Genomic DNA, 10,710 nt, shown 5'->3' on the forward strand with positions numbered 1-10,710 from the left:
CAGTCAATCAATGTTTATTTATATAGCCCAATATCACAAATGTTACATTTGTCTCAGTGGACTTCACAGTTTGTACAGAATATCAGTATGACAATGCGACACCCTCTGTCCTTAGACCCTCACATCGTACAAGGAAAAACTTCCAGAGAAAACCCCACAGTTTAAAGGGGAAAATGGGAGAAACCTCAGGGAGAGCATCAGAGGAGGGGTCCCTCTCCCAGGACGGACAGATGTGCAATAGATGCCGTGTGTAAATCGAAGAGATAATACATTTTACAGCATAGGTAGACCAAATGTTTGGAAATGCATGTGTCTATAATAAGAAGATGAATCCACGAGGATGTCAACAATCCTGTTTCAATCCAATCTTTCATAACATTTTATCTCCTGGAAATGTCTGGCTCCCTCTCGTCGTCTGTGCTTGCCGAGGCAACGCATGACTAGTGAGAGGGGGGGTGGCTGTGGGTCAGCAGGTATCTGACCCCCCCCCCCCCCCTGGACATAAAGCACTTGTGTTTTCCCATGCTCCTGAGGGACTCGGGAGACATGGTGCGCAATCAGCCCCATACAGGGGTGGAGGACTCTCAGGGAGAGCCTTCCTCACTATTGTCCATGCCCACTCTACACGGAGCGTGTGTGAGTGTGGGGGACGTGGTGCACTTATGTTTTCCCATGCTCCTGAGGGACCTGGGGAACATGGTGCACGGTAGGCTCCAGACGGAGTCTCAGCACAATTTTTTCCATGCACACTCTGCACGAGGTAATCATAAGTGTGCCTTATCCAAGTTGCGGCCCCGACTTCTCCACGGTTACAACCGGATGGGAGGAAGTGGGGATGCAGTGGATGTTAGCCAAAAGCCGGTGGGTCGATGTTGTTGGACGTCAGGGCGTTTATCCATCGGGGCACCACCCACTGTACCCATAGAGTCCAGTAGAGGGCGGAGCCTGTGTGAGATAGAACGGTGTGTTACGTATTGTAACCCTAGTTATATAAGCACAGGCGAAGCCCTCTACCTGGGGACCCTGTCTTTCCTAAGCCGCTCGCTGAAGAGTGTGTAGGATAGCGGGCGGAGGGTGTAGCCGCCTTAAATACTGTGGGCCTGCGAGCGCATTCAGGTAGGCTCGCCCCGATTGGCCGGCTACGTTTACGTAACTCAAAGCACGCACAGCATGATAGAGAGTAGTATCCATAGAGTTCAGAGGGCGGAGCCTGTGCTTATATAACTAGGGTTACAATACGTAACCCCCCGTTTTAGGGGGCTAGATGGTGTGTATGTTAAATGTGATGTTTTTCTCAAGTTTTCTAACCTTTCTGACCTGCTAATAGGGTTTCAACCAATGTTTCGCTATACATTTACAGATGCTAACTATAGACAAGAACCCATTTGCCTGGCATGAGGGAGGTAACATCAGTGGAGTAACAGCTGCTCTATCCCTCACAACAACAACTGGCTCTAGTATCGCTGTGGAGAACTTAAGTGAGAATATTAAGGTCAGTGCAGCATCTGAGAAATGCTACTAAGTAAATCTATAGTAGTATTATGCAGAATACCCCAATTCAGAATCTTATATATTATAGAAGTTAATAATATTTAATGATGCATTAATCACCATTGTTGAAGCAAGTAAAAATAAGACTGATTGTATTAGTGTTATCTTAACCTATACATTTATATCATATTATCAGTTGGGATTTTGTATTTTATAATCTAAATCTGAAAAGTAACTGTAACAAAAGCTGTTAAATGTAGCGGGTAAATAGTATAATACTTGCCTATGAAATATAGATGACTTAACGAACAATGTAGTAGAAAATGGAGATACTAAAGTCAAATACAAGTAGCTCAAATTATGCATAAGTACAGTGAAAGTCAATTTACTTAGTTATTTTCCACCAGTGTGTACATATATGATATGTACATATATATCTCATTAACAGTTTAGTTGCATATTCATATCAGAGGGGTTATGATTAAAAAGATTGTATGTTTTTCTTTGTTAATGTAGTTCATATTAACTGACCTAAAAATAGTTAATATAGCTCCATACATAATTGTGGCATCTTGTGTTTTTCTCTTATATCTTGTATTTATTTAATCTCCCCTTAGTTTTTTACAAAACACAGGCGGCTGCATAAAAAGAAGAGATTATTATTCATCCTACTTTGCATCCAGTGCTACCCTGATCTGATGAATGTTCAAACCATAAAACAGTATGCAGTGTGTTCTTTCAATAACAACTTTCTTCCAATAACAAGAAAAATAACCCAGATTTGTACCATTATAAAGCCACTTTAGTGAGATCAAGAAACATTGCATAGTAAAGTGTTTACAATAGAAGACGGACAGAAAGTCTACAGTTTGTTCATGTTATGTTGTTTATTTCTTTCATTACCACACATTAAAATGCTTTGGATCTATTTTCTGGCAATTTCCCCGGTCCACAGATTATGTTGCCAAGGCCTGTTGGAGTGCAGGTGAACACCTCATTTTTAGACCTGGGAAACTTCAGCACAACAATCATAGAAGTTACATCAGCTGACTCTACGCTGGTTTTAAAGGTGCCGTAAGATGTTTTTATTTTGTTTCTGAGACGAGTGATGACAAAGAATTTCCACTTTACTTTGACAGCTTAAATTGTTTTATTCAAGTGGCTGTATTACTACCCCTTTGTGCAACCAATACAATTTCACTAACTATCTGCTTTAACAAATGTTCTTTTTCCTAGTCGTGGTGTGTTTTCTTCAATGTTGATATCATAAGGGTAAAACAATAATACACTGTGTTTTAAATATGATTGTCATGTTCTTGATGCTCTAACTATGTCTATTAAAGATGGTGCCCTCCAATGATCCTTTACCGTTCAAAATCCTCATTGGTTATATGGACTTCCCAACTGAAACAAACAATGTTGCGATGACGGAGATGCCTCACGATGGTGCAACACAAGGTAATACATCCCTGCTTATTGATGGGTGACTTGTATGCATTTGATTATGTATCCATTTATTGATTACTTTTGAATTTGTCTTATACAGAGGAGAGATACACTTGGCTACTAGACCCCAAAGATTTAAAGGGAAACACTGGAGTGCACTATCTTGTAGTTAGGCCCATTGTAGGACCGGGTATAAAATCCATCAATGCTACTTTGTCAATTACGCCCATCAGTGCTGCATGTAGATTTTGGGACAAATCAAAATTGGATTGGAGCACTAATGGATGCAAGGTAAGTACAGTGTTTCAGTCTTCCTGTAATGTGTAAAATGTTTCCAAAACTTTGAAGACAGTCAAAGTTGTTGGTGTCTTTCAAGGTTGGTGTTCACAGCACACATTTGGTCACAGAGTGCCTCTGCAACCACCTCACCTTCTTTGGGAGCTCTTTCTTTGTCACTCCCAACCTCGTTGACCCGTCACGCACTGCTGAGCTGTTTGCAACTTTTGCAGAGAATCCTTTGGTTGTCTGCTTTGTTGCGTCACTCTTTGGGGCCTATCTCTTGGTGGTTCTGTGGGCCAGACGGAAAGACATAAAAGACACAGTCAAGGTACCAGATTAAAATTCAAGAATAAATTAAAACTGCCCAAAATGTAATCCCAGCCCAAAGAAACATGTTGTTGGCTGGTTGGCAGGTGAAAGTGACGGTGCTTGACGACAACGACCCCATGGATGAGTACCGCTACCTGTTGAGTGTCAGCACTGGGCATCGGAGAGGAGCCGCCACTTCATCTAAGGTAAATATGCCATCAGTTCATAGGAAATAATGTAACGCTTAGTAGAAAAGGCTCTATTAAGCAAATATTATGCATAGAATAAAGATTTCTGATGCGATACACCCCATTTTTAGGAATACATTACCATAAATGTTACATTCTCTCAGAATATTATTGCAGAATCTGTAGGAAACGGGACAATACATTTCAGTTTGATTGTCAGAGTATTATGAGCACGTCTGATCGGGCTTTGGTTAAATACAGGTAAACAATCCGTGTGGAGAGTGAGAAAGGACGCATCTCTTTGATAGTGACTGATGTCTTGGTTCTTCATTTTTGTAACCTTCATTCAAGAAAATAATTGATCTTATTGAGTAAAGTATTACCATGTTGACAACGAAACAATGTAGAAAAGAAAATCAGCACAACAAGAGACGTAAAAGGAGAGTGAATATTGAACTTTTGTAAGATAGTGAAAACAATTCTTCAAATGAATGCTAATGCTGCTAACACGTTAGCAACTTTCTTTGTCAAACCTTCTTAGGTTAGTATGTCAGTGTTGTGTTTTCATCGTAAATAAAAAAAACAAATTACAGTTTGGATTTAAACTAAATTATACTAATATTTATACTATATTATTTAAAAAGTATTTATTTATTATTCAAATGTTTTACTTTTTTAAGTACTTTACCTGCAGATCTTTAACAAGTTTTCTTCTGTCTCTCTTTGATAACTTTTTTTTTTAATTCAACCTATATTCAAGGCTGGCTATGCTGAGTGTTTTGGAATTTTCTAAAATAGTATTTTTAAATATCATCGATTATATTTTGTCCTGTACAATGTGCTGTTGCATCCTTCTGACATTTAACAATTGCACATATTCAATCTATTTAAAGCCTAAAGTCTATCCAGTCATATTGAAAGTAGTTTCACTAAATAACTAACTGATTGTGTAAAGAGTAGGAGAATAAAATATAAATAATTATTTATCATACATTTCCCAATTTGGGATCAATAAAGTAAATCTTATCTTATCTTATCTTATCGTATTGGTCATCAGGGCAAGGGTTGCAGCCCTAACCCCCAACCCTCCATTAACCTGTTTGCATTGAAGTCAAGTGGTTGAATATCACCTTTTGTTCTTCGCAGTTTTAAATATAGCGTACTGAACTGTTTTAGGTGACAATCACACTGATGGGTTCAGAGGGAAGCAGTGAACCGCATCATCTAACGGACTCGAAGAAATGTGTGTTTGAGAGAGGTGCAGTGGATTTGTTCCTGCTAACTACGCCCTTTCCTCTGAGAGACCTGCAGAGCATCAGACTATGGCACAACAACTCAGGGAGCCATCCTTCCTGGTACGCCAATTTACAATTGTCAGGACCACTCAAAAGACATCCTAAATATATGTCATTTCCGCATCGTAACAAGCTGTAATATAGGCTATTGAATTCCTCTGAATGTTACGACCTAGAACACAGTGCACATCGGACATGATGTAAGTACGATAAATATGATAAATTATACTGACCTTGCAAAGGAGTACTTGCTCTCTCCTACTCTTTTGTTGTTGAGAATTACTGTCAGGTTTGTTAAGTGTCTCTTGATGTACTTTGCTCAAGGAGGATTTTGTTTGTTTAAAATATTAACATTCCATCTTATTTTTCAGGTATGTCGGCAATGTCATGGTGCAGGATTTACAGAAAGAGCAGAAATATCATTTTCTTTGCAACTCATGGCTGGCCATAGACATTGGTGGTTGTTCCCTGGATCAAGTCTTTCCTGTTTCAACAGAGGTGGATCTAAAGAGGTTCAGGTGAGGTTAAATCAACAGGGTACTGAGCAGCAAACACACTGTTGATGTTTTGAAACAGAGAACTTTGATTGTATTTGGAGGATAAGAGGAATGATACATTGCAAATGAAATGAAATAATTTTATCTCAGATAATGTCAAATTCGCAGGATGCTCTCTTTTTTGAAATATTACAAAACCTACACACCAGCAGACAGAATGCACAAATAAAATAAAATAATTCTAACCCAGCCTTAATTGTTAATTAACATGCAACATTTGTCAAATTCAACCTTAAAGGCTAAATAAATGAAACCCTTTCAGATTCAAAAGGCAATTAAAATGAGTTAGAGGAAAATGCAAATAAACAGAAGGCAAGTGCTAGTTATGCCTGATCAAATCACTTCACACACCAAGTCTAACATTTCAGAATTGTGTGTGTTTTATATGTTATGCCTTGTTGGAGGCTGAATTGAGGCAAGTTGATCTGAATTGTAAGTTAAACTGAATTGTACTAAAGATGTCTATGGCAAGGTGAGGTATGAAATGGCAGAAGAAAGATTTCAAGTACAAAACGTTACTGCCTTTATAGAGACAGGAGAGGCTGAAGATAAGGCAGGCTTATATTTGATTAACTATTATACTTGTTTTAAAGACAACAAAAGAAAATGTTTACCGTTCTAACTGAATTTGACACATAAAACAACAAATGCTGCAGAAAATCGAAATTCAATGACCCTGGGTAAGAATGCTTGATTATTAATTAATCATGTAAATTATAGTGTGGACTGTACAAATCAAATGCACACAAACATTTACGAGAAAAAGGTGGACAAACATTCACAATCAAAATCCTAGTCACCACAGGAAGTTTCTGTGGATTTACAAAATATTTTAGCTCCGAGCTCAATATATTTATATTGACACTTTTCTGCATAGCCTTTCCTTCCTTAGCTGTACTAATAAAGGCAGAAATATCCACACAAATTAATATTACAATGAATAAAAAATGTGCATATCATTCATTCAATAAACTCATACACTGCACAAAGAAAAAACAACACATTTCAAGATATAACCAGGAACTCAACTGAGAATGGGGAACATATATTTTTCTTATAGTCTTAAATAACGTTTTTGGACTCAATTGTGTTTAATAAGAGCAGACCTCTTGTTATATTAACCCTAATATTACCTTTGTATTATTAGAAGATGATGATTATCATAATACCCATATTGAGAAAAGCACTTTCAGATTTAAATTTATGTACAGCAGAATGAGAAGGTTACTGGCGGAAAACTCTTAGCTGATGGCGTAGTTTTTTTTGGTGTATTGCCATGAAGAATATGCCTTTAGGTGCCTCATAATACTTTAGGTATTAATATGCAATAGATGAGCATTTGATGGTTAATAAGTGTATATATTTCTAAATTTTAACCAAAATGTGAAGGAAGGTTTTAGATTGTTTTTTTCATAGCGTTATCCCTTTATTTTTTAGTAACTTGTTCTTTATGAAGACTTCAAAGGATTTCAGTGACGGACACCTCTGGTACTCAGTGATCAATCGACCACCGAGCAGCAACTTCACCTGTGTGCAGAGAGTTTCCTGCTGTTTCACCCTGCTGCTCTGCACCATGCTTACCAGCGTCATGTTTTATGGCATCCCAACAGATCCCTCTGAGCAGACCATGGACATGGGTACAACACATTTTTAATAAAGTCAAGTTTACTGTCAGAGCTTTGAAGACTTTTTCCTGACCTGGTTTTTTAATGTACTCCTTTGTACATAAGTAGCCAAATAAACTGCATTTTTAAAACAAAATATATATTTATATATTTGTGGATGAAAACAAATGTTTGAAAAGTTATGCAAATTTCAAGTACATGTCTTCAGCTCTGACTCTCGCTCTCATTCTCCTCAGGTCTCTTTGAGTTTACATGGCAACAGTTCATAATCGGAGTACAAAGCTCCCTCATTATGTTCCCTGTTAACATCCTTATTGTAAGCATTTTCCGAAACACACGTCCCAGAGAAACGTCTTGTTGCAAGTGCAAAACAGAAGAACCAGATGCCGAGCAGACGTTTGTCTCTCCAAGTAACACCAACAACATGAGTGTCAATGTCACTTTGGACACTGTCATTATGGTAGGTGCTTCATGTGTTTCATGTGATAAGTATAGCTATTCACAATATTGACCCTTAAACATGAACATTTATGACAAAAGCGTGATTGAGTCAATAATTTGTCTCAAATTCATGTGAATTACGTCCATATATTGCATTGTATGTCATTTAATACATAGAAAACACCTTTGTATCTCAATATTTTCTTCCTTAGGGTATAAAAAGGATTGCCCAATCTCTATCAAAGACCATGAAAAGCAACATCCCATGCACTGAGTCCGGGTTTGGTCCTGCACAACAAGTTGATATCAATGCTGTCCTTTCTACAGTGGAGCACTTCATCACAATGAATAACAAAGCCAGTGGCACTGCCCAGCCTGAGCTAGGTAAGTACAGTACATGATGTGGATGGCTGATTCTGCAACATTGTATGTAATACTATCTTGATTTTGGACAGATATAGTACAGTGTTTTACAGAGAGCTTATGGGGTTATTTTTTATACACATAAATACATGCACATGCATTTCATGATTCATAAGTCACTGTGCAGACTTTTGAGCTGTCATTTGTAACATTTGAGGGAAGACGAAAAGTGATAAGTATGACATCAGTATGACAATTAAGTGGTCCAAAAACTTTAGTAGCCCAAACATAAGTAGATATCTTTTTGTTTTCAAATGAAGCACAGGCTATGCCATTGTGTTTTTCAAAGCAAACACAAAGTGGTCTGAAATCAATTCCGGGGCTGGAGATTGTTCCCTAATCAACAAATACAGCTTGGTAAAGTTAAATTGTTTTCAGACAGAGCCCAACATTCAATTTTCCCATCATGAAATGTTGATCTAACGCCACAATTAAACGCAAAAATGCTGCAAAGCAAATGGAAAAGGGTTTAATTAACATGACATTTGGGCACGTATCATAGGGTAAGGATTAGGGTTGAAGTTAGGGTTACACGTTACACTAACCCTCGATGAATCAGCTTGGACATTGATCAGAAAAAGTGGAGAAAGAGAAAAAAAGAAAAACACACAAGCTCACTCCAAATGAAGGATCGGTGTATCCGTTGATGGTGAGCTTACAGCTAATATCCAGTTGCTACATTTGTTAATACAAATAAAAAGGAACTGCACAAATGGATGAACATTTGTCGGAATGACTCCAGGAAAAACAATTCACTTTCTGTCCAAACACAACTTAAAAGTCACCTATCATGCAAAATGCACTTTTTTATGTCTTTTATACATAAATATGTGTCCCCGGTGTGGAGGAGATTCTCAAAATACAACCCTCTCTCTTCTCCTCCTTACCCACATCTTTAAAAACGGGGGTACAACTGAGCTGATTCAGATTTGCTGCGGTCATGATGACATTATTAAAATGTGGGCTGGCTTTACTTTGAACTGCTGGTGTTTTTAAAGTAATATGGTCTTAGTTTACATTAGCAAGCATCGCTAATACTCAGAGCTAACGCTGTACTGGAGAGAATGTGTGTAAAAATGCCAGATATAAAAAGGTACTCACCTTGCGAGAGAGAAAGCGCTTGAGCTCCATACTGTTTCAGAAATAATCCTTGATATGGTTCGGAACATAATATGGCGTTTTGAGTTTCTGCTGGTAGAGTAGACACTCTTCTCTTCCTGCTCACCGCTTGCATGAGGAAAGGGGCGTGGCCAGCAACAGCTTGGGTTACATTTAAAGCTACAGACCCAGAATCAGCACTTTAGTAACGGGGCTGAAATAGAGGGGTATGAGGCATGGATTTTTGGTATTTTGAGCAAAACACTTCAGAGAAATGTTTTGTATAGATATTACCCTATAATATATTGTTCAAATATAGCATAATAGGTGAGCTATAATGCATGTCTTTGCATTTCTAATATCAGACACCAATTGCAAACTAGTTTACTAAATCAGAAATTATGTACATTTTCAGATTACAGTCCTACTATGCATCCTGGGTCAACACTGGAGGGGATTCAGAAGAAGAGCAACAAAAACCAGTATCTATACAGGCAGCTGTGTCACATCGACAAACAGCTGAGTCAGCTGGGACCCTCCGACTTCCCCGACCCACACAGCTACAGCCGGGCTCTGCAGCAGGTCCATGGCATGAAAGTGTTCCTTGAAGATCAGCTTTCTACATCAGGCTTTAACAACCCTGAAGAACCCAACCAGAGGAAGTAAGGAAGTCACTTTTTATAAAGACAACCCTCGTGGTTTGTCAAGTGTTATTCACTATCATCTTTAAATATATGCCAAAGCTTTGAATTTTAGCGTTTTCTGTTTCCTTTTTCATCGTGTATGAACACTCTGTTTTCCCGAACTTTTGTGATTGTTGCCCCGCCCTAATTCGATCCACCTGTGTCTAATCACCTTGCTGCCTTTGTGTCCTTGCCTGCCCTATCCAGCTGTGTCTTGTTCATGTGATTAGTTAAGTGTGTATATATTCCTTTCTTTGCCAGTTTTTTCAGATTTCCGTCAATGATTCTCAACAATGTTTCCCATATATTTTTCCTGCTTTGTGTGTGCTCCATGTTTCCTTTTTATTACGTTATCCTGCCCCCTTACTTAAACGTTTACATTAGTTGTAACTTGTACCTGCCTCACTTTCTGTTCTGAATTTTGGTCCGACTTACTTCCATATCCATTACATTGACAGCCACTTAAAAATATTGTGAAGAATAGTGTGAAGAATTATTATTTGCCTGAAAGTTTATTTCTTGTTTATATTTTGTGTGTGTGTTTATTGTTCATTATTATATTATATTTCAGGTCACTGCAAAGTGGTTTGTCAAAATAATTGAATCGAATCGCATATTGGACTGTAAAGTTCGGAAAACGACAGTCAGTCATTTTAAAATAGTTAAAATATCAAATTAACTTTACTTTCTTTATATGAAGCTAGAGTTATGAGATGGTTAGCTTAGCGTGAATACTAAAAGTAGGGGAAAGTAAATAGCCGCTGTGGACCAAAAATGTGAAACCCACCGTAACACCAAACATGTTAATATTGTATTGTTAACAAGGTGGTGGCGGATATTGATACTTTTGAACTGATCCCGGCTAACAGTCACCC

The 10,710-nt window shown here is 38.0% G+C and overlaps 1 protein-coding gene across 1 annotated transcript in view; it reads left to right on the top strand.

Moving 5' to 3' along the window:
* Positions 1-546: 546 nt before the first annotated feature.
* The window catches only part of LOC104967732 (polycystic kidney disease protein 1-like 2), a gene marked incomplete at its 3' end in the record, with an annotated part of 16,777 nt that continues 6,613 nt past the window's right edge, over positions 547-10,710 (top strand). Inside the window, exons 1-10 of the mRNA XM_010797252.1 lie at positions 547-861; positions 2,835-2,949; positions 3,345-3,544; positions 3,630-3,731; positions 4,890-5,068; positions 5,380-5,526; positions 7,003-7,202; positions 7,427-7,650; positions 7,844-8,015; positions 9,568-9,814. Of these exons, the coding sequence (XP_010795554.1) occupies positions 547-861; positions 2,835-2,949; positions 3,345-3,544; positions 3,630-3,731; positions 4,890-5,068; positions 5,380-5,526; positions 7,003-7,202; positions 7,427-7,650; positions 7,844-8,015; positions 9,568-9,814 (1,901 nt within the window). The remainder of the gene's footprint in view (positions 862-2,834; positions 2,950-3,344; positions 3,545-3,629; positions 3,732-4,889; positions 5,069-5,379; positions 5,527-7,002; positions 7,203-7,426; positions 7,651-7,843; positions 8,016-9,567; positions 9,815-10,710) is intronic.

Source organism: Notothenia coriiceps, unplaced genomic scaffold (assembly GCF_000735185.1).
Source record: "Notothenia coriiceps isolate Sejong01 unplaced genomic scaffold, NC01 NC01_scaffold00037612, whole genome shotgun sequence".
Taxonomy (NCBI): domain Eukaryota; kingdom Metazoa; phylum Chordata; class Actinopteri; order Perciformes; family Nototheniidae; genus Notothenia; species Notothenia coriiceps.